The sequence below is a fragment of the Drosophila hydei genome, unplaced genomic scaffold, assembly GCF_003285905.1.
Source record: "Drosophila hydei strain 15085-1641.00,03,60 unplaced genomic scaffold, DhydRS2 tig00008134-arrow-pilon, whole genome shotgun sequence".
In the NCBI taxonomy this organism is placed as follows: Eukaryota; Metazoa; Arthropoda; class Insecta; order Diptera; family Drosophilidae; genus Drosophila; species Drosophila hydei.
This window is the reverse complement of record NW_022045843.1, coordinates 2,751,947-2,775,991: the sequence shown is the minus strand read 5'-3', so window position 1 is coordinate 2,775,991 and position 24,045 is coordinate 2,751,947. Positions and strand designations below refer to the sequence as shown.

The 24,045-nt window shown below is 41.5% G+C and overlaps 4 protein-coding genes across 5 annotated transcripts in view; 1 reads left to right on the top strand and 3 right to left on the bottom strand.

Moving 5' to 3' along the window:
- Positions 1 to 12,443, bottom strand: part of LOC111604183 (serine/threonine-protein kinase N) — a 40,947-nt gene extending 28,504 nt beyond the window's left edge. Inside the window, exons 1-2 of one of the 2 annotated variants that reach the window (XM_030225541.1) lie at positions 12,286 to 12,443; positions 10,826 to 10,972 (exon numbers count right to left, since the gene is read on the bottom strand). In XM_030225541.1, coding sequence (XP_030081401.1) covers positions 10,826 to 10,846 — 21 coding nt within the window. In that variant the 5' untranslated portion in view covers positions 10,847 to 10,972; positions 12,286 to 12,443. Of the gene's footprint in view, positions 1 to 10,825; positions 11,036 to 12,285 lie in introns of those variants that run through there. The other variant, XM_030225540.1, reaches the window with a different exon arrangement.
- Positions 12,444 to 12,806: 363 nt separating this feature from the next.
- LOC111604192 (SAP30-binding protein) lies at positions 12,807 to 14,032 on the bottom strand. The gene is made up of 3 exons (XM_023322147.2): positions 13,828 to 14,032; positions 13,028 to 13,770; positions 12,807 to 12,966 (listed from the first exon to the last, which is right to left on the bottom strand). The coding sequence occupies exons 1-3, from the start codon at positions 13,924 to 13,926 to the stop codon at positions 12,843 to 12,845; spliced, it is 966 nt and encodes a 321-aa protein (XP_023177915.1). The 5' UTR covers positions 13,927 to 14,032; the 3' UTR covers positions 12,807 to 12,842.
- A 160-nt stretch (positions 14,033 to 14,192) lies between these two features.
- On the top strand, positions 14,193 to 16,986 carry LOC111604191 (conserved oligomeric Golgi complex subunit 6). The gene is made up of 2 exons (XM_023322146.2): positions 14,193 to 15,330; positions 15,397 to 16,986. Exons 1-2 carry the CDS (start codon positions 14,397 to 14,399, stop codon positions 16,338 to 16,340), a joined length of 1,878 nt encoding a protein of 625 aa, XP_023177914.1. The 5' UTR covers positions 14,193 to 14,396; the 3' UTR covers positions 16,341 to 16,986.
- Positions 16,987 to 17,298: 312 nt separating this feature from the next.
- LOC111604190 (mitotic spindle assembly checkpoint protein MAD1) lies at positions 17,299 to 19,967 on the bottom strand. The gene is made up of 4 exons (XM_023322145.2): positions 19,714 to 19,967; positions 18,027 to 19,654; positions 17,680 to 17,954; positions 17,299 to 17,610 (listed from the first exon to the last, which is right to left on the bottom strand). Exons 1-4 carry the CDS (start codon positions 19,838 to 19,840, stop codon positions 17,403 to 17,405), a joined length of 2,238 nt encoding a protein of 745 aa, XP_023177913.1. The 5' UTR covers positions 19,841 to 19,967; the 3' UTR covers positions 17,299 to 17,402.
- Between the last annotated feature and the right edge of the window lie 4,078 nt (positions 19,968 to 24,045).

Genomic DNA, 24,045 nt, shown 5'->3' with positions numbered 1-24,045 from the left:
CGGTATTTTGATTTTTTTTTACTGTTTGTTGTTGCGCTCTTTTGTCTTAATTATTAAACACTGCTAGCGGAAGAAGCAGCAGTTGAAGAAGCTGTAAAATAAATGGCCCAAATCGAGTCGAAGCGTTTAGCAACTTACGTTTCAGCACAAAATTAAAGTTGAAAATAAAACCAACAACAACAGCAGTAACGGCAGGAAAAGAAATTGTTGTGCGGCTAATCCGAATGTAGGTTCACAAGCTGTTGGCAACAGTTTTGTTTTTTTGGGGCGTTGTTCCGCCAAAAAGGACATTGACACTGCTCACTCACACATGCACATGCACACGCACAGACGAGACTTGGCTCACAGAGCGCATTTATGCGTCATCGAGAGGAGACACCGCGAAAATTTATGCAATTGCTGCCACAAAGACTTTCACGCGATGCTACGCAAAAAAACAATAACAAAAGTGGAGAAAAAACCCGCGTTACGCTGCAACACCGACGAACCGGCTTCAAGCGCGACTAAAAGCGAACTGAGCGCCAGGCACTCAAACAAAGCTCTCGAAACCTACCAACGACAGTAGCATTGACAGAGCGCGCTGAGCATGCGCGAGCACAAACAAGCGCAGTTAGTGAGCGCATTTCTTTCACACAAATACAGCTGCGCTTGCACAGTAAATGTCGGTGGGAGCGAAAGAGCGCGGCTTGGCGTGAAGAGAGCGCACACTGTTGGCACAAACACAAACACAGGCGAAAGTGGAGCGAGCGCACAAACTGCAGCAAAGAAAGCAAAGTCAAAGCTCCCGCTGCATGCTTCAATGAATGACTGGACGAGGAGGTTGATGTTGCCGTTGACGTTGACGCCGACAGCGACGGAGACTGAGACGCTCTGGTGGCATAGCAAAGCCGCCTTTGTTAATTGGCCTGCGCGTGCGCCAGCTTCTATACAAGTGTTGTTATTATTATTCTTGATTCTTCTTTTTTCTTCGTTTTTGGTTTTTCTTTTGGCATGGTGTTTCTAAGCTGCGCTCGGGGCTGCTTGCTGGTGCTGCTGTTGTTGTTGTTGTCGAGTGGCTTTTATTGTGCCAGTTCTTGGAATTGTACAGCTATGTTTGATTAACATTTCTTGGTCGCTCTTTTTTTGGGTTCTTCTTTAACTTGTTTCTTTTTTTGGGTTAACATTTTTCAGTGCACTATTATGAAACTGTCACACATTTTAGCCAGCATTGTTTATGTTATAACGTACATTTCTATGAGATAAGCCAAGTGCCAGATCATTTGCATAAACACAAAAACCTGGCCCTAAAGCTGTGCTTAGACGCTGCAGAAGAAGAAGAAGCAGATAGCTAAAAGGCACAGCATGTGGCGCCGCCGCTTCAATTAGAAGCTAACTGACATAGCGTGACTTTCCCAAAAAAAAAAAAAAAATGCGAAGAAGACATAAGAAAAATACCAAAAGAAAATCCCTCGAATGACTGGTCATCCCACACCCAACTATTAAGCGGCAACAAAGGGGTTGACAGCTGCAGGTGAAGCCGCCCAAGTGCCAATGACGTTGGGCTGACTAATTAGATATGATACTCGCCAGCCAGCAACCCTGACGCATAAGCTGACCCCAACCGCTATATAGGCTAATAGTGTGCTAAATACAAAGGGGTAATCCCCTTGGCTCGTACAGTTTCTTAACTTTTAACATATATCTAATAATAATCTTATCTAATCTAGATGTACATATGTATATACACGCAGATTATAATTTATTGTTATAACATAATGTGACTAGACTTTATCTATGCGTCAACAGATGGGCTAATATTCAATGATGGAAGATACACCCGTGGAAAAGTTTACTTAAACTACATTATTAACAAAATGTATTAATATTAACTTTAGCTGTATGTATTTCTAATCAACTATATATAATTTCAATACTTTGTAATATAGATTTTAGTTCCCGTCTTTAGTTTAATATCAACATTCCACAATGCACATATAATTTTGGCATATCGCACAAAAGCTGCTTGCTATAAAGGCGACTGACAGACAGCTGTAAAGAAGACTTCAGAAAGTCAACGAAATTGCAACAACGGTACATTAGCAAACACACGCACACATAAAGAGACACACCACAACTGTGACATTTAACGAGTTTTGTTGCGTCTTTTACGAGTCAATAAACGGAAATTGCCAACGAGCTAACCAAAAAAAAACAGAAGAAACATACAGTCAACAACCGGATGTCGCATGTGCCACAAGCCACAAAAGCCAAAATGGGCGAATGTCCAATGCCAAGCAATGCTGCAGCAGCTGATAAGCAGCAAAAAGCTAAAAGCATATAAGTTTTTCATCAATTTTTATTGGCCAGCTTTGCAGTGAGATGCGTCACAGCCAACGCCTCTGCCATTGCCTCTGCCAACTCGAGGTTGACAAACTGCAAGATATGCCAGAAAAATACTAAAAAATACCAATAAATAGTACCAGTTCCAGCATAATTACAACAAAAGAGAAAAGTGCAAAAACAAACAAAAAATTGCATAAAAATAAAGTTTTTTTTTTTTTTTTTTTTTTTGGGAAAGCCGCCGCCGCATTCGGCCGGAAAATGAGCGCCTGTCAATTAAACATGAGTAAGCTATATATATATAACCTCTATAGCTATATACATCATGATTAGGGCGCAAAGAACAATGAGATCTGAGCTGTAGGCAATATGCAGATTAGTGCTTTGGCTTGTTTTAGCTTTTGATCTGGGCGTCTGCAACAGCGTGCCTCTCGCTCGCACTTACTGCAACGTGTGATTGTTTTTTGGTTTATTTTAAGTTTATTTTTTGTACTTATTTTCAGAGTTGGGCGCGCTGTCACGTAACGAAAGGGAAACTCTGTCTGTGAATCTGTGGGAAGTTAGCGTCTTGCAACAATGACAAGGCGGCAAATGCAAAGGCAACAGGCAAAAAGCAGAGGCAGAGCCAGAAAGGCAACAATGGCTGCAGCCCAGCAGAATATCGCAGAGAAGTTGCTCCTCTCTAGCCCTCTCCCCCTTCCCGCTCTCTCACTCTCATATGTTCCGACCGACTGCCTCTGCATTTTAAGACATTTTTCATTGCATAGGGTTGGCAGCATCGCTTTCAAGAAGAAGAGCAGTCAAAGCAGAAGTTGAAGTAGAAGCAACAGCAGCAACACGCCCAGTTAACACCGTAAAAGCGTTGATTAATTAATTAATAAAACTTAACTGTACATACATACATGCATATATACAATTACAGTTAAAATAGGTGCTGCTGATGGGAAAGCAGCAGCAGCTGCTGCTGCTAAGCTGGGAATAACTGCGGCTGCTGCTGCAAAAAAACCTAATTGCATTAAGAGCTGTAAAAGCTAAGCAGTCAAAACAAAAGCGCAAAACACAAAAACAAAATCAGAGCAATTCCCACAGAATCTGCAAAAAACACACACACACACAGCCATGTAGACAAAGCAACAACTGCTGCTGCTGCTGCTGCTTGTTGTTATTGCATTCAATCAATGTGCAACGGCATTTGGAGAGCAGCGGTCAACAACACTTGCTGCTCGCTCGCGGAAGCAGCGCACCAAAAGAGAAATAGAGAGCGCTAGGCAGCGACAGCGACGGAGGCAGCGGCAGTGACAGCGGAAGCTGTTGTTGTTTTTGCTATCTTGTATTGCAGGTGGCGTTTGGCAAACAAGCGCTGCGTCTGCCGCTGACGCCGCTACTGCTTGGCACGCTTCTGCTGCTCCCTCTGTCTCTCACTCTCTTTCTTATTAACACTCAAGCAGTTGGTGTCGCTGTTATGCTATTAACATGCTGTTAGCTTGATTGAAAATGTTTTATGGCGTTGCCCCTTTGTCGAACTGCGGGTTGTTATTACTTTTTTGTTGTTGCTGTTGCTGCTATAGTTGTTGTCAAGTGCACAACAAACAACAACAAACGTCAGTTGGCCGCTTTGAACTTGCACGAGTGAAAGTGAAAATTACTAAATTATACAGAAATCACTGTTACAGCAGCGGCAGTGGCAGCGACAGCTAACGGAAAGGTGGACATTGTAAATGAACACCAGCCGCGCGCTAGTTGATTAGCCAAATAGCAAACATGCAAGCGAAGCAAATAAAGCAACACCCAAACAAACTGTTGCAAGTTCATGAGCAACTGTGCGCCTACTGGCTTACCCTAACTGCACTTGACTTTGCTCTAAGTCGCATTCCAATGCCCCGACCAGGTTCTACTTTCGCAACCCGTTTTCCCTCTACCAGCTGTGGCATATATACATATATACATATATATATTCAATTTGCAAACTCCACTCTAACGTTGTCCCAATTTTTGTGCCTGCCACATAATTGGGGACACCTGCATGTGCCAAATTCAAAAACTAGTTGCAACATCAGCAGCAACAACAATATGAGAACTGGCAAAGGAAGCGTTAGAAACTGGCCGAATGGGAATGGAAATGGGCATGCCAATAGAAATGGAACGCAATTTTCCAGTCACGCAATTAGAAGGTGCGCATTTTCTTCTGGCTCACTGTTATAGGTGAGCAATGTTAAAATACTTAACAGCGTTTTAGCATTTTAACTTTACGATTCGAATGGAAATTCCTTGGGCAAACTACACAAAAGGTGTAGTAGGTATTTTTCTATATACATATCTTTTGTGTGCCGTTAATAAACGATTCTCATTAACTGTAGTAAGGAAAGGTAAAGCAAATTTAAATTGACTCAATTATTATTTTCCTTAGCTCTCCCTATTTATAGGTTTTACTTAAAGAGTATTTATATGTCTTACTTCTCTATATCTTTGATCTATGTCTCTCTCGCTCTATCTAGTTGTTGTTGCCTTAACATAATCATGTTAACTATTTTACATTACATAAAATCAAGACGACATGCACCTTTAACTTTCCATGATCATTTTAGTTAACATACCTGTTAGCAGACACTCATGTTATCCCTTAAATGTTAAACAGCAGCTGTTAAGCCATATGCTTTAGTTTTCTATGGAAAGTTTGACTGCTTTTACTATTGTTTTGGGGCCACTTGAGTAGTCGCTACTTGACAACTGCTACCTGAGCACCCACCAGCGCAGCTATTTCCATTGTCCAGCTTCAGGTTCAGCGGCAAAAGTCAACACAGCAATTTGCGCAATTGAACTCATCAATTGCAGCAATTAAATGTGCCGTAGGCAACGAGGCAGCGCGGCAGCCCAGCTGCCCGATTCGAGCTATGAATTAACCAACGAAACTCAAACTGAAAGCAGCTACACGGCAGGCACAAGATGAATGTGATATAACAGCAACACGACCAACTCAGCGACAACTGCAAGTTAATTAAATGATTTTCAATGTCTGACAAGCGCGCGTTACTTTCTTAAGTCCCCCCAACAATGCCGAATGGCAAATGGCAAATAGTAAAAATGAAATCGATTGCATTGGAAATGCATTTCCGTTAAGAGGCGATCGCCAATTGTCGACAGAAAATATATTTCCAGGATGCAGCCAGGCTTCAATCAGCTTGCAAATAGGTTTTTTCTTATTTTTTTTTTTTGAAAATTTCCCCAACATTTGTTTGCTCAATTTAGCAACAGCGGAAGACAGATTACAGGGTCGCAACGATACTGTAACTAAATATATATAATATATATACTATATACACATATGTTCATTTATATTATTTATATTTCAGTGTTTGCCCTCGTACACAAAGTAAAATTTAGTTACAAGTAATCTACAAGTTATAGCACATCAAGGCTGGCATCATTCGGTGAACTTTCAGTTAATGTATACCCTGTAAATTTAAGAAAGAATGTGTACAGAAATTGGCATTTCATTAGTTTTTTGTTCCCTTTTGAAATAGATTAAATTCTATTTACATACAAATGTTTAATATTTAAGTATAGCAATGTACCAAATAATCTCACCATTTTTAATAGTTCCCAACTCTGCTAGCTTGATAAACATGTTCGTATCGATATATATCGAATTCCACAATTATATATATATATATATATATACATATCTGTATTATTTGAGAAATAGAATATCTAGGCCTAATAATTTTTCTATTTTCAAAATCTTTTCATTAAATTTGCTGTCGAATTTATCTATAATCTATAATTATCGATTTCCACATGATGGCAGCTCCTTAAACCTAGGGTATTCACAATTCATGCACTTGATACAACTAAATTTCAACAATTTACATTTACATTTTTTGCGCAGCTTTAAATTTCCATACACAAAGCGTGATTATAATTGCAGTAGCTACGTTGTTTGTGCGTTTAGTTGCTATGATACCTTATCAGAGACCAAAAACAAAAACCAAAACGGCGCAAAACAAACTAATAGATACAATTGAATTTGATTAAAAACATCTCTCAAGTTATGCACGGAAATCAAGTGAAATTTAAGTAAAGTGGAAAAGGAAAACAAAAAACAAAGATAGCGGGGAAAACTGCACAAAGAGAGGCCGCACTTTAATCAGCCTCCAGTTGCGAGATACACAGCTGCATCTGTTAGATAAACGAGCGACGGCAATCATGAGATACAGATACAGATACGGATACAAGTGCAAATGTAGCTCAGTGCGCAATTGCCAGGTAAAATTATCAAAAGGAAATTGCCGGAAAATGTCCAAAGAAAACAAAAACTTTAATCCATGTTTTCAGACAAAGCTAAGTGCACATATAATTATACATAAAAACATCATTAGATAATATATCATGAAAATAATATACTACGTAAGCATTAGCCATTAACAGTCTATGGCTGGGAGCCTTAACATAATTTGAACAACTGCAATTTATGTTATTTGTAATTCAATTATGTTAACAGCTCACTCAATGTTAAGTTGTGGGCCATGCTCAGAGCAGCCTAAACATATTATTGCAATTCAATGATGTTAACAGAAAAAACACTGTTAACAGTTCATCTATGCCGAGCGTAGCTAACAGTGTTGTAGCTGTAAATTAACAGCTGACTTAAAATATGCTGAACATTTTAAACGAAATATTTAGTTATTCCAAATTATTTAAAAGAATTTTAACAGCTTAAGCTCTTTGAAGTAATTGAATGAAAAAATGTTCTATATAACAAGATTATACACTATTATTAAAATTATATATTTACTATTTATTTCTCATTTATCATTATTAAATATCATATGCAATTTCAAGCTATTCACAGAGTAGAGATTTCAAACTGCACTTGGGAGCTGCAAAATGAAACTTTAATTGATATGCTTAAGCTCAAAAGACAGAGCGCACGTTTGCTACTTGGCCAAGTGCTGTTGACCAGGCCAAAATCAGGCAGGCGGGCAGCGGCAACAAGAACAACACATTAAGCCACTTGCTGAATGCATTCTTGACCAAATGCAAACAGCCAACTCAAAGTAGAAGTAGAAGTAGACATAGAAGTTGACTCTCTGACAGCCCTTGTGCCCCTTTTGTTTACACTGACGGCCTGTCAGTGGCCAAGACGTAGGCACACAGACAGGCAGACAGAGACAGAGGGACAGTTGGGCAGACAGATAGACAGGCAGACAGAGACAGAGGGACAGTTGGGCAGACAGATAGACAGTTGGACACGGGCAATGGACAGCAGTAGGCAGGCAGGACACGCGACACTTGACGTGCGGTCATCTTTGCCTTTGTCTTTGGGTGTGTGTGGACAACATTTCCACTGCAATATGCGTTCAAGTATTTGTTAAGGCATTTCCCATTTGCAAATTTGTTAAACAAATTAACATTGCCAAGCATTTACAAAGAAGAGAAGCATCTACCAAGCTGGTAGCCGCAGTCAGCCTAGGCCTTGTTGCTGGTAAATGCAATTAAAACGTAACCAGGTTAAAATGTTAATAGAATCATGCGTACAGCTAAAAAGGACGAGCTATAATTAACTGCGCAGCACTGTTAACAGAATTATGTTTAACATCAAATAGAACGAGCTATGATTAAATATGCCAATTACAGGTTAACAGCATTATGTTAGAGCTAAGTTTGCTGCTGGTAAAGATAGAAAATATATAGAATGCTGAGAAATGTCTGCATGAATATACTAAAGCTCGGTTAAATACTGTTAACATCATTATGTTAGTTCGCTGCTCTGAAAGTGTATGTGTAACCATGACATAGATATACTCTGTTAAGAGAGCCATGTTAGTTAACAAGTTTTTCAAATTAACATAACATAAGATCAGTTCATAGAACTATGTAATCAACTCTGTTATATAAATCAGCTGTTAGCCCATAGTCAAAGCACTGTTAAATAGCCATAAAATAGCCATTACATTTCACTGGCTGCTATTAGGAACAAAAGCTGAACCTAATTTTAGCTTGTCACGTATTTATAGCTCCATTAACTCGGCTATTTTTAAACAGCACTTCAGACTACACTTCTCTGCCTTATACAGATGTATATATAGATGTCATGAAGTCCTTAAGGGTCTACTCGAAAGTTATTAAATGCTCGGCAAAGGGTATAAAGCCCGACATTCGCTGTTAAGTAGCTGTAGCTGTAGCCGGCGAGCGCATTACGCTGCGAAATGGATATATATGCATCGGAATCCATCCATCCATCCATCCATTCAAACTGGCCTGACCCTGTTCTGGTGCACCACAACGAAAACAAAATAAAAAAGATGTAGCTGGCAACCGGTTCTTGGATCTACAGGCAGCCAGGCTAGCCCGCAGGCAGCATCCATGCGAATGCATGCAACTTGCAACATGCAACTTGCAGTTGCTGCTCGCTTTCAGGTGCAAGCGGGCTATACAAAAAGCTGGCCACCAGCACCACTGCAAATGACATTCGACTGCTGCTCAATCTGGTTTTGTTGATTTCAAAGGAAGCTTTCTATACCCTGTAGTCATGGGAAATGGGTTTAATGCCTGCTCGGTGAGCATAACTGTAGAAGAAACTTATATAGATTGAGTAACTGTTAATAAAAGAGCTAACCATTTCTTACAGACCTCTTAACAGCTGCTAACAGGGTATCTCTAAGCAGTGCACATGCTTCTATAATATATATATAGTCTTGCATATATTATCAAATTTGGGCCTAACTACAGGGCATCTCTTAGTTGCTCACGCTCAACTAGAGCATTCCTTTTTCTTGCAATTCTTGTTCAGTTCGTGATTTGCATTCCAAAAAACATACGAAAAACACGATTTAAATTAAGGCCAATTGAATTTTTGGTTGACTGATGATTTTCACCTTCGCAATTCACGGCCAATGACATAACCACGCCCCACCTGTAATGGCTGTTTTGCTCCAAATGGACGGCTTTTCTTTCCGTACTATTAGTTGGGCGAATCATTGCATTTAACAGCGCGAACGTGCTGAAAATCTAGTTCCAGTTGCACATACTGTTAAATTGATAAGCGCATTTGCAGCGATAAGGCAGCTTCTCTAATTGCCATCAATCCAATTACACAAACACATCAACACACACACAGACAGAGAGTGACTTGCAGTGAATCGTAAATATTTGCTGCTATTAATAAACATGTTGTTTAATTTGTTGCTTTCATTTAGATGCACGTCGTTTGTTCAGTGGGCCACGCACTTAAACCAATTGACATTTTGTGCACACACACACACAGACACACACACAGTGTGTGGACATGCACGCAAGTAAAATGCCCAACAAATATGCCAAATGATGTCATTTGTTCGCTGTTAACGCTTTGAATAACACAATGTTTTTTTCTAATTTGGAACAAAATTAGAGAAGAGTAAAAAAATAAAAAGTAATTGCCTAATGCACGGCATTCCTGTGCCATATAGTATAAAGAATTATGTGTGTGTACAAATAAAGATATACTCTACATTTCAGTTGATTTTGTTAAAAGGAATATAAAAGTAAATTTATATATACTAACAAACAACATATCAATAATAACATAATTAATGTTAAGTTTCTTTAACCATGTTTACAGCTAACTATGTATGTTAGCATCGTGTACATACAGCACATAAAGCTGTTAAATAACATGAATGCATATGTGCGAAAGATTAACTTTAAATAGTTAACATTGTATGTAAATGTAAAATAACAGTAATGCATATGTTAAAACGCTTAGCTTTAAGTACTTGACAGACTGTGTTAACAAACAGCAAATGTTTACTGAACATACATCAAATGTTAAGCATATTTCACTCATGTTAACTGCTCCACAATTTCAAACATTTTAACTGCCATCTAATTATGTTAATAAAATGCACAATAAATAACATATTTACTCAGCATTGTTGAAGCAAGGCATAGTTCACTCATATTAGCAGCAAGCAAATTACATTAGTCGCATTCCCTTGAAGTAACTAACATAATTACGCAGTTAATTAGCAATGCTACAACCAATTAAGCGCAACATAATTAGATTAAGAGAATTTCATTTTAAATAACATATTTACGCAGTTATATAGCAATGCTAAGCCTTACATATTCCAGTTATGTTAAATGCAACACAATTAAGTTAAGACAGCATACATATAACATTCAGGGTTCAGGGTTCTGCGTCATCATTTCTGTTAGTCATGTCCCACAAGGAATTTGATGAAATGTTTTATATTTTTTAGCTATTCAGCTCGTCAGGCAAGCAACAACAAGAAACATCCGGGGGAAATGTTAAATGAAATGGCACATTAAGGATATGCCACAAGTGGCTGCGTCAGCTGAGCCGGAAGCACCAGGCTGCTGTGCATGTATGCGTGTGTGAGTCTACCTGGCAACAGGTGTGCGTGTACTTCGGGACTAAATGTTAGCTGATAAAAAACAAAATAACTGAAACTAAAAAAAAGCCAGCAACTGGCCATGTAATGCGCTATCAGCGGCGCCGACTCACCTGATAATACGAATCCGACATGTTTTTGTGTTGTAGTTGCTGCTGCTGCCACTTGTTGTTGTTGTTGCTGAATCACTCGTTAAGCGCTTTTGTTGTTTGCTGAATTTAGTATATCAGTTTTGTTGCCCGTCAGAGTCGAGAGACACACTAACACAAACACACACACATATAAATATATTAATACGCATATGCACGCACACACAGACAGACGACCAACGCACGTCGCGTTCTTTTTCGTTTCGTTTGGTTTGGTTTTTGTTTACTTTTGCTCCAAAAAACGGTTGTATATGTATGTAATAAATATATTTGCCTGTTCACACTTCCAACTGTGTTTTATAGCGAGCGAGCGTGCTCTCACTCTCTCTCACACACTCTCTTACTGCTATTTGCTATCGATATTGAATAGAACTTTCGTTGAGTTGTTGTTGTTATTATGGTAACATTGGAAATGTGACGACAAAGCAAACACGCAAACAGGTGGCACAAACTAGCAAGAGCGAGATAGCGAGTTAGCCGGACAATTGTTGCTCAAAACAAAAGCTGTAGGCGGTCTATTATTTGCGAATATTATTATGCATATTGCTGGGAAAGCATTTTACACACAAAATAACAATGATCAAACACACAGCATGTGCTGAGCGAGCGCTAAACTGCAGCTGAAGCTGGCAGGGGAGAGTGGGGTATATGCACTTCCATAGAAATTAGCTTCAATTGAGCATTTTGTAGATTTAATTGGAAATTGTGTATGTGTATATGTGTGTGTTGGACCGTTGCTTTTGATTGAAGTGACTGCCGGTGCTTTTCCCTCTGCCTCTGCTGATTTTAGTGCATGCTATAAATAAGTAACAGTTTATGGGCAAGCGGGACGAGGCGATGCAGGGCTATAATCAGCAAGCGAAGGAAGAAGAGCTGCAAGCGCAAGTGGCGGCAAAAAAAAGCTGTTCGCGCAGCTAAATGGAAATTTGCTGCTGCGGCCAGCTCGCTCCTTCTCGTTTACACACACACAATCATACTGGAAGTCAAGACAGATGGGCACAGTACCGGTTGCATTATAATGGCGTCTAAATAATGAGGCACCTTGAAATGAAAACACGGCCAAGATTGTTTAAACAATAATCGCAACGCACAAAAAGAGCTTTGTACACACTCAAAAGCACACGCACACACACGCTGCATATGTGAGTGCTTGGTATCTTTCGCATCTTCTTTATCTTATACAAAAATTTCACTCGTATTTGTTCATTTTTTTATAATTGTAATCTCTCTCTCGCTCACTCACACACGCATGCACGCACACATGCATACAAATTGCGCTGCTCAGATCAAATTCTTTGCCGTCTGCGCTTGTTGCTGTTGCTGCTGCTGCTGCTGCGTTGTCGACATTTCGCTTCGTTTTCTTTGCTTGTTTTGTATGTTGGATGCAAAAAAACAAAATAACAAAACTAATATTAACCACGTACACTTTGTATTCAAATCATAACGCTTGTGTTTAGTGTTGTACTTGTATTTGTCGCATGCAATAAAATAGACACTTTGTTGGGATTTTTTAAACGAAAAAATGTGAAATGGTTAAAAACAGAAAACGGCGACGACACGACGTTCGAGCATATAACCAGTGTGACCGCCAGCACAAAATGTGCAAATTACCAGCGATTGCTTCTTCAAGAAATGACCAAATAAAAATACCAAATAGCAAGGGTTAAGCGGTCTATTTTTTATTTTAAATATCCTTAAGAATAACGCTATTATTATTAATATTATATTAATTAATAATAAAAATTAATATTAATTAATTCGTAACTAATCTTTTATTGGCAGTCAGTGGCAGTCTTTTTTGCTTGGCGGTTTACCGATAAGCAGGGCTGTGTTTTTGGATCTACTGCAGCCGCTAGAGATGGCAGTATTTTAGCGATCGGCACGAAACGCAGCTGCAGTTATAAACCTTATCAATTGTTAATATATTACATGAAATTTGTTTGTTAATTATTAGATATTTATTTAATTATTTTTGATTAACCTAGATTGCAGGCTTTTTGGGCAACGAACCGAATGCTGAAATAACTGTGCCCTTCGTGCCAGTCACGGTCGTGGTCAATGCAGGTAACGTTGCTTTTGCGGCCGGCTGGTCCCACTTCGATTTGCTGCAGCAGAGAAACCAACAGTTGGATATAATTTGCTATGCAAGATCAATGCAACACTTACCGCTTCTTTGCCTCCTCCTCCACTTTGCGGGCCAACGCCGTCGCCTGCTCCACTTTGTCCATATCCTTGCGATCCTTTTGCCGCTTAAGCATCTCAGTTTTTTGCACCGCCGACAACGCTTCATAGTAACTCTCCTCGCCCCACTGCAGTGGATCGTAGATTTCGGGTGGATAATTGGTGCCGAATTCATTGATGTCACAAAAACTGATCAGCTTCTCATAAATGCTCGGATTACGAAACTCCTTACGATCCTGAATAACACGATTCATATCCATATTCGTTTGCCTCATCTTCGTATACATTTTCGTGATCTTTGCCACCAGCTCGGCTGGCGGCTGGCCCTTTGGCTCTGGCGGCAACTGAAATTTATATTTGGCGTATTTCGGATCCTTCTCGTAACTCTCCGCCGTGCGATCCTCTGCGTTGTATGTATTGGAATCATCATCGTCCAGTTGCATGGGCGTGTCAGTGTTGCCATCTCCTTTAGCATTGCTTTTATCTTTGCCATTTTCATGCTGTTCGTTATCCGGCTGCGAGTTGGCACTGTCGCTGGAGGAATCCTCTTCGCTCGAGGACTCTTGCGCACGATCCTCTTCTTCGTCAGAGATTAACGTATCATCCTGGTAGCTGACCAAGCGACGCAATTTCTTAGCACGTTTCTTTTTCTTGTGTTTCTTCTCCGGCTCCTGTTCTTGCTTGACAGGCGTTGCGGGTGTCGGTGTTGCCTGCTTTGGTATAATAACCTGGAAATTATAATTTTTATTAGTTTTAATACATTTATGTTGAATAAAATATTCTACCTGCGATGCTGTTGAATTTTCGGAGTCTGGACTGGCATCGCCTTCGTTTTCCGAGTCCGTGTATTGCGCTGTCAAGCTGGCCAGTGCGGAATGGCTCATTGTAGTTTGTTTTGTCTTATTTTATATTATTATTAAACAATATTTAATTTATATCATGAAATTTAATTTACTTTCAGTTTTCTCTACTTCATTATAATTTGCCATTCACAGCGGTGTGTAAGCATGTTAATGGCATATTATTTTTTTGTGCTAAGTTGGCAGCACTTACTTGAACAGCTGTAATAAAAGTGTACACGAACCATTTTGATTTTATCGTGCTTTAAGTTATTCATATTGCTGCCTTTAAAATATTCTTTTAATATCAGAACATGGCGATTACAGTAATGTCAGCAAGTTTTATACAAGAAGTTGTACATTAAGTGTATGAAAACTTAATTTGTTACTAAAATATGTAACATTTGTATGTGTAGTGAAGAGTATACAACTTTTGTGTTAAGTAGTTAATATGGGTTACCTCGTATAAACGATATTTATATTCTTAATGTTGACGTTGCCGAATTGGAAGAAAGATGAGCGCAGCAACTGAGGAACAGGATCGCATACAAAAGCGCGTAAATAAGATCCTGGAGACGCGCCTGGAAACGGACAAGGATACGTTGGATGCCCTAAATGGATTATCCAGCTTTTTCACCGAAAATACTTTGCAAAATCGCCGCAATTTGCGCAGTCAGATCGAACATCGTTCGGTTGGCATCAATCAGAATTTTCTGAAAGCATTTCGTGAGGTGAAACTTACGCTAGATGCTGTCTGCACTGATCTGGATACGATGGCCACATCGGTGCAGACGATGAAAACAGACCTGGAAACCTCCAAGGCGCTGACCAAAGATCTAATCGAGCAGACCAACAAAATGCAAGAGGAACGCGAACGCCTCGAAGTGCATCAGCAAATCGCGCAAGCTTTCTTGGCGCGCTTTCAGCTCAGCGTGCCGGAGCATCAATTGCTCTACGGCACGGCCAAGGATGCGCCCATTGTGCCCGAATTCTTTAAGGTGCTGGATCGTGTGCAGTCCATACATTCCGATTGCCGGCTGCTAATGCAATGCGGCTATCAAACGGCTGCGTTGGACATAATGGAGGAGATGACACTGCATCAGGAGGGCGCACTGGAGCGTCTCTATCGCTGGACCCAGAATCATTGTAGAAATTTGGAAAACAACGAAATCGGCCCCTTGATCGTCGAGGCAATGAGCCGGCTGCAGGACAGGCCGGTGCTCTTCAAGTATGTCATCGATGAGTATGCGATTGCACGACGAGCTGTGCTCGTCAGGCAATTCATCGAGGCGCTCACCGAGGGTGGCCATGGCGGCAATCCGAAGCCCATTGAGCTGCATGCACATGACCCGAAGCGTTATATTGGCGACATGTTTGCCTGGCTGCATCAGAGCATTCCCAATGAGAAGGAGAATCTAATGCTGCTCTTCAAGAAGTGCGATAAGCATGGCAAGAAATCAACTTCTGCTTCTCATGTGTCCAGCATATTTTAATGTTTCCTCCTTTGCCTTGCAGATATCTCGGAGCAAATGCAAAAAGCTTTGAGCTACATAGCCGATGGCGTCTGCCATCCGCTCAAGGTGCGCGTGGACACGATATTGGGCTCGGAACAGGATACCATCATACTGTTCACCATCTCCAATCTCTTGCGTTTCTATCAGCAAATCATGAAGCAGGTGGTGCAAGGCGGCAGCCTGGAACAGTGCCTCATTGACCTGCAGCAGGGCAGCGAGCAGATCTATTTGAATGCTTTGGCTGCTCAGGTGCGCAGCGTGCTGCAGCGGCCAGCGGGCACCAGTTTGGCTCTGGAGCCGCCGCAGCGTGATCTAGTGCCGCCGGCCAGCGTTGCTCGACTGCTCAACATACTGAAAGAGATCCTCTCGGTGGCCACCATGGTGGATGGCCGCCAGGCGGACATCACCAAGATTGTCACCTGTGTCATTGATCCCCTGCTGCAATCGGTGCAGGAGAGCGCCGCCCATTTGCCCACCGTGGACATGGCTGTCTACTTGCTCAACTGCCTGTATCACATGCAGAGCACCTTGGCGGTCTTTGAGTATATGGATGAGCGCGTGGAACGTTTGCAGGCGCAGTCAGATGCCCAGCTGGATACGCTCACCTCTGAGCAGGCCTCCTCGCTGGTGGCCAATCTCAATCTGGGTCCCATCTACACCATACTTCAAAGCAACCAGACGAAAATCGAGACGAATTTGCTAAAGATTTTCATGTCCAAAATGGATGCATTCCTCGAGCTGCCCGATGTGCTGCTGCTGCCGCAGGTGCAGCTAATCATGTCCAGCGCCCATCGCAGCACCGTCCAGCGACGCGCCTTCAACGTAATTGTGGCCATCTATAAACAGATCTATGAACGTGTCCACGATCCAGCCAACGGCTTCGAACAGCCCGAGGCGCTGCTGCACAAAACACCGGATCAAGTGGCACGCATATTGGCCAACTAATGGCGGGCAGTTGGCTGGCTTCAGCCTCTAATTCTATGTATTTATGTGTGTATTCTAATATATTGTATGACTACTGTAGTCCATCGTAGTTTACTGTGCCTATTGTCCGCATTTTGTGGCTTCTCCTCCTGGCATACCCTAACTGTGGCTACGTTTTATGTGCAACTCGTGATTTGCTTGCTGCTAGCACAGTCTGCTTTCGTGTTGTGTGACAGTGAGCGACAGTTTAGCGCTTCTACAGTGATCCCCAGCTAGCATAAACTTAGTTTTAGCTTGATTCTCCAGTGGATTCTGCTTAAACAGTCTATATTTATACACTAGCTTGGTATTGCTTGTCCGTTTTAGCGAAGTTCTACTGTACCTTCAATAATAATTGTCCGCAAAGTAAGTGCCTAGCGTATTTAAGCTTCGTTGTGCTACAGCCACAGCCTTTTCTGCGCTTTGCTTTTCCATTTGTTGTTATTCTAAATGCACAATAGGCGCTATAAGCTGATATATATATATATTTCTGTATGTATATATGGTATATATATATTATAATCGCCTGCTCTCCATCTTCTGTCAATTGTGCAAAACGCGCGCTTATCACAGCAGCGCAGCGAGCCCTAGGCAAAGGAAAAGGCAGCAAAGAAAATAATACACAAAAGCTTTTGCTTAAAATTAGTTATAAATAAATAAATAAAGTTTTTAGGAATATTAAATGATTTGTTGTTGGCCGCGTTTATCGCGCCGCGAAATCTTTTGAGCACGTCATTAGTTATAAAATATTTTGACATCGTTTATCGCGCTAACAATTAAACAATGTTGTGGTTAAAAGCGCTCGCAGTGCTGTTCCAACTGGCCAAAAACGGAGAGCTCTGCGCCGCAAGTTTTATCTATGCACCATAGAATTCTTAAACATACTGTGGCAACTGCTTATCGCGACGTGCGGAAGCTGTGAGTGTGCGATTCAATTCAATTCAAAATTAAACATTTAATCTCTCTGTGTGTGTAAATTTATATATTGCTAAACTATGCTAAATGTTGTTATAATTAGGTATACATAATGTCTGTTGGTTCGCCTTAGTTAATTGTGACCGTGGCACGCTGGAAGAGCTCCAAGGTGAGCGCCGCAAAGAAAGCGGGAAACGAATTACTGGCTGCCAACTGCTGATCGATGGCCGGTTTCAGTGTCTGCGAATAGGGCGACTCCAGCAGAGCCAAGCAATTCGATTCATTTAAGCTAATTGACAAATAATCATCCGGACTCTCTGCATACATGCTCGAAATGCTACAGAAGTATACAAAATATATATATTAGTTTGTGTTCCTATATATGTATATATATCCGAAGACCCACCGATAGTGGCTATTGGCGCCCACGCGATCAATTCTGTAGCCTAGCAGCATATAGCAGACATCGCGAAACTCTTTGCTGGCTGCCTTGAAGCAATCCTTCATCTTTTTCATTTTGCCATTGGCCGATTCCAGTTCAGCGCGCAGCTGATTGAATTCCTTGAAATTCATGGTCATGCCACCGCCAGCATTGCTGCTGCTGCAGGTTTCATTGAAACGCGCTTGTGTCTGTTCCTGATCCTCCTCCAGCTTCTTATTACGACGCTTCAAGCGCTCAATCTGGAAAACAAAAAAACGATTAACTGTAAGTTCCATTAACTGTAAGCCATAGCTAGTCCAACTCCCACTCACCTCCGCCTGCAGCTTTTCGACCACATTCTTGGTCGCCTCGTATGCCTGTGCAGCGGGATTCTCGCTCAGATGCAGAACCTTGTAGTTGCCCATGTTGAAATCGCCGCGCAGGCAACGATGCTCCATTTCCAGCTCGAGTTCGTCTTTGCGACGCCTAAGACGCTCGTTCTCCATACGCAGCGTATCCAGCTCTCGCTTAACTCCATCGTAGCCACTCTCAGTGATTGGCGGATCATTCAACGATTCCTGCTGCCGCATCGTTTGCATTTCACGCTCGAGTGTTGAGCACATCTCCTTGTAGCCTGTCAAGGTGCGTTCCAGCACTTCGACACGGTAGCGCACCTGCATATCGTTGGTCATTTCAGCGGTGCTCGCATTTGTCATATTGAGATCTTTGTCGAAATTCTCCAGCAGCTGCTTATAGAAGTCGCGCTCCTTGCACACAATCAGCAATTTGCGCTGCAGTCGCTCGCGGAAGCTCTTATGGCGTTTAAGTACCACATTCATATCATCAATGTTCTTTAGATAGACGGCGCACTTCTGCTCCAGCTCACGCACCGACGTCTGCAATTGCTTGGAGTCTAGAGCGGCGCTGCTCTTCTCTGCCATGCGTACGATGTCATCTTGGAGCAGCTGTTCGATACGTGTGCGCAGAGCCATGGGGCTAACGAGCGTATTGGCCAGACAATGATCTTGTGCAATTTTCACCCACTCCTTCAACTCCTGCTCGACATGCGCCAACTTCACCTGCAGTGCAGCTGCTTCGGCACGGGCGCCCTCCTCGCGATCGAGACGTGTCTTGTAATCGTGCACCTGTTCCTCCAGCAGCAATTTGTCCCCAATCAAGGAATTCAGTTGCTTATTGTGTAGACGCAGTCGTTCCAATTCGGATTGCAGCTCTGGCACACTGAGCAAACGTGCTTGTGACGTCTTAGTCACCTCCTTCCAATCGGCATACGATTGTATTTCATACTCCAGCTCCTTAATGCGCGCATTCGCTGTGTTTAAATTCTGTTGCTGCATTTCGTAGTTCAACTGCAGCTGCTCGTAGTTTGCAGCAGTTTCCTTATATTCATCGTGACGCTCTCTGATGCGCTCCAGCTCCTCCTGTGTCACCCTTAATTCCATTTCGGCACGTTCGCACATTCTTTTGTATTCGCTTAGCTCATTGTTGATGCAGTGCTGTACTTCCCGAGCATCCTCCTCCAGCTGCGTTTTCTCTTGTTCCACTCGGCTCAACGCCGTCTCGTATTTGAGCTTCTGTTGGGCCAGCTCTGCGATGGTACGATTTGCTTCCTGACGAGCGTTGTGCTCCCTTTTACGTATCACCTGTAGTTGCTTCTCCTGCTCGATTAGCTTGCTGCTTGTATAGTCACATTGCTCCTTAAGTGCTGCTGCCTTGCTTTCGGCCAAAGCTAGCGCTCCTCGATGCTCCTTCGCCTGCTGTCCTAGTTGATCCTGCAGTTGATTTACTATGGCCTTCGTTTCGATGAGTTCGGCACGCAGTTTGCGCGTCTGCCAAGGACCCACGGGATCAGTGAATGAATTATTTAGCGACGTATTGCTGGCATTGAAGCTGGCGTTCGCTGAACTAGTATCCAGGCTATCGATGCGGCGTTTCTTTGGCACTTTATGTATAAGTTCGTGTTTAATTTATTTTCAACATAGTTGTAGCTCTTCTTCTTACCTGTCACAGAGTCTTCGCTGAACGACATGGAAAGCCGGTCGAAACTGAGCTTCTTGGGCGCTGAGTGTGTAATGCTATCATTGAAGCGTGCCATTATATTGTCTAAGCTACTTCGTATTTCTTCCATCTTTAATAGTTACTTTCCTTTTGTAAATTATTTTCAAGCTTGCCGTTTGTGTAAAAGGTGTTGCTGAAAAACGACTAGTTGTGGCGGGCGGACGATATGATTCGATATGTTTGCTTTGGTGAATAGCTGTCTTGTGGTACTGCCAATTGATGTCTGTTTTGAGAAATTCTCCGTAGCGAAACAAGTTGGCAGCACCGGCACTAAAAATGGCGCTGAATTTAAAAAACAAACATATATTAGTATATATTATGCATGAAATTCTCAACTCTGATATATTATTTGGCTTTCGTGTGAACAACCATTATGAGCAATTGCATCATTAGTTTTATGTAAAACGAAACATTTCAATCATTCTAAATAAGCTTGCAGAAAAATAAAGTGATAAAATTTGCGCTTATGATTTATTTGAGTTAGCCTTCTCTACGCGTGTGTGGGGGAGAGTGAATGTGTGCGTATGCCTCTGTTAGCCCATGAAAAATGAGCGCATTAAATTTTATGATATTGTTTGGGCCTGTCATCAAGCTTGGTTCAAAAGCACACACATACAGTGAACTCACTCTCCTTCGCACACACACATACGCACAGTGCCCAACGTACGGACGACAAACAAGTGCCAAAGTTCAAAGTCAAACAATAACACTTTCCATAAACAAAAAACCCAGTACCCGCACACAAACACATACACACATATATATATATATATATATATATATCATATCATATATATATATATATATATATGTATGTATGTCTGTGTAACTATATATGTATAGCGCTCATATGATTTTGTTCAAAATTCATTCTTTTACAGTTACCTGTGCCCATACCTCTCCAAATTCGACTAAAAAATTTTCCATATTGAAAGTTGCCCAAAGAGAAAAAAGAAGCAAGAGCAAAAAAAACCGAATTGACCTGTGCCAAGCGCAGCGCGAGCTGTCGCCACACAAAGGAGCGGCGAGCATTGAATAAATATTCGGTGTCTGCGTTTTGTTCGAGCACTTTAGTGCGCAGTTTATGTATGCGTGTATGTGTGATTGTGTGTGTTTGGTGCGTGGGCTTAACTTTTTGCCCGTTGAGCACTTTATCAAAGCTTAGCACCTGACAATTTGCCATGAAACATGCGGCCATTTCTTTATTTCACTCTCTTAACTTACGCACAAGAATCAGCACGCACTTGCATGTGTGTATGTGTGTGTTTGTATGCGTATGAAAGAGTATGTAATGAAAATGCTATCAAGCGATTTTGCTTTTGTTCTTTCGCGAGGCTTTGTCGTCGTTGTAGTTGATGCTGCTCATTCTCTTTGTGGCGTTCTTCAATGTCACCGCTGCAGCTTAGCGGACAAGTCCTTTTACCTTTTAATTAAATTAAATCCGATTAGCTGTCACTCGCCCTGTGGGTAACTTGTGTATCCTTATCGGGACTCAAGTGCGTTTTATGCTACCGTTGGCATTTTATGCTTTAGATGTTTTTCATCAGCTGCGCTCCGACTTTCTAGCTACTTAACATATTTTATTGCTTTGTTAATGTGCAAAGAACTCTCATTCTCCCTTTCTCTCTCTCTCTCTAACTCTAACTTTACATGCCTCTTACACTCCAGGCAAATGCAATGTTAGTTTTAAGCTGTGCTTAACAAAGGAACTGTTGCTATGTTAATTTGCAGTAAGTGCACTGTTAAAGAGCTCCGTTGCTATAGCGATTCAGAAGTCGTGAATCTTTTAACAGTGGCTTGCTTTGCTAATTTGCTCTAATTGCACTGTTAGCTATGCATAGCATTTCTATACCATCTGTGGTTTTGTTTTGTTAATTTGCTCTAATTGCACTGGTGCCGCTGCGTACGCTGTACTTAAATTCTGCAGTCAAAGAGCGCAAAGCTGATGGTGCTATTTTAATTTGCTCTAATTGCGCTGTTAACGATGCATAAGCTGTACTTAGTGTTGCATTCAAAGAACACAAAGCAGCTTTTGCTATGTTAAAGTGCACTGATTGATTTGTAATCTCTTAAAAGATTTTTTTTAAATTTTCAATTGCACTTCATTTGAAATATTTATATACGTTCACACCTTTTATTTATTTTTCTTTTTATTTTATTTGCATTTTCCAGCTACAGGATTTTCCGTGAAAATGACACTTATTAACACTACATTGATTCGCAAACACACACACTCCCTATCTTTCACTTCTCTCTCTCTCTCTTTCTCTCTGAAACACTCATACACACAGCGACATGCAACAGGCGAAACTTGCTTGTGGGTTTGTTTTTTTTTTCTGGGGGCGGTTTGTTGTTCCTAGAATTTCCGTTGACTCACAATCGCTATTGGCCGCAAAAATCTGAATAAATTTCCCGCGTGACACAGAGTAACGCAACTTCAACTAGATGGAATTTTCATGAGGCACGCCAAAGTCGTGGCCCTAAAAGACCTTCAGAGCTGTCTGTCCGAACGCTTAAGCTGGCAGTCATTCCGCAGTTGCACTCCAGTCTAGTCGCAGTTACCCTTCCAAGCAAAGGGTAAGTCTATTTGCACTTTGTTTGTGTTTGGCATCTGATCCATGGTGAGAGCAGCCGTCACCATATGATTGATAACTGTGCTTATGGAACTGATGAGAGCCTGTGAAACGTTTTAAGAGATAGTGGAACAGCTGAACTGTAATCTTAAATTTCCTCCATTTAAAATGCACACACACACCCATACACGCGCGCGCTGGCATTTCAAATGCACCTGTTAACCGTTTGGAAAATTTATGACTTCCTAGTCACAGCACTTGGACCGAAGCCCCGCACATATACACGCGCGAGCGTTCTAACTCTCTTTGCATCTCTGCCCTCCTCTCTCACTCTCTCTCGCTTTCTCTCTCTATATCTTTCTCTATGCACTGCACATTTCCTCTCCTTGCCTAGTTGCTATTGTCTGCCAGTCTGCACTATGCTATTGTTTTTGCGTAACGGTGAATAACGATAAACGACGTACACAGACACATGCAAAGAGGAAGAGCCGTTTAGATGCTCACGTACGGCCACTTCCACAAAGTGTTAAGCTGCCAAGTGCAAGGACATGCACTTGCTTGCAAGCAAGTGCATTGCTGTCCATGAGTGCCTGTGTGTGTAAGCAATAAATAAAATCAACAATGGCTAATTGCAAGCACAGCCTTTTATATAAACAAACACACACACATATGAGGACTAAGAGACAAACGTGAATTAAATGCATTATGCATTATGCAAGCTTCAAAGCGCCCAGTTATTGTACATTTAACTCGACGATCAAATGCCCTGTAAACAAATCTTTTATCAATATTTGTGGCTACCTGCAATTATTTTATTTCAAATCTTATTGTTATACCAATTTCTCAACTATTTTAAATGATTATTTATCAAGATAAAGACATTTATGTTTTGGGTATCAATCTATATACCCGTCATTCCAACCCAATTCCCTAACATTAATAAAGCCCGGCTGTGGCTTTCACTTTCATACTAGCAGCGGCTGAGACTGCTGCTTAGCTAAGGAGTGTGCCAAAGTGTGGTGAATTTCGAGTGCTAGGGAGAGCGAGAGAGCGCTCTCAGCACATACAATCAAGTCAAGTTATCACACAGCCGGCCCCGGCAGCAGCAGCAGCTGCTATACAAAATACAATGCATGCCAACAGGCGCGCAAAAGATACGAAATTCACCAGCTTAAGAGAGCGTTTAGCATTTTTATCGATATATCGTTTAAATCGATGCATGCCTTGGCGCTTGGCTGCTGAGTAGATTAAGCAGTATTTTTACATAAAGAAATTAATTTATTTGAATAGTAAAAGTTTGTTTTCTGTCAGTTGACATATATGCAGTGCACACAGTATAAGAGAATACAAAAAGCTGTTGGCTTTAAAAAGTTATTCTCAAACACTTTTTGAAAATTAAAGTCTATCGTTTGGCTTGCATGCCATTGGCTTGTGTTTATCGATGTGTGGATTTACTTTGCTACTGTGCTCGCTCTTCCATGAATTTGTAATTGAAATGGCCGCGTCGCCACGAAGTTCTTGCAGTGCGTAGGCGGTTGTCGTAGACTGACGTCGTGCCCATAGCACGTGCTACGAGTGCGGTGCGTGCAACGGTGCCACCACCACCAACACCAATACCAATACTATAACAACAGCAGCAGCAGTAGTAACAACAAAAGCAGCAACAACAACAGCAACAGCAGTAACAGTACAGACAAATGAC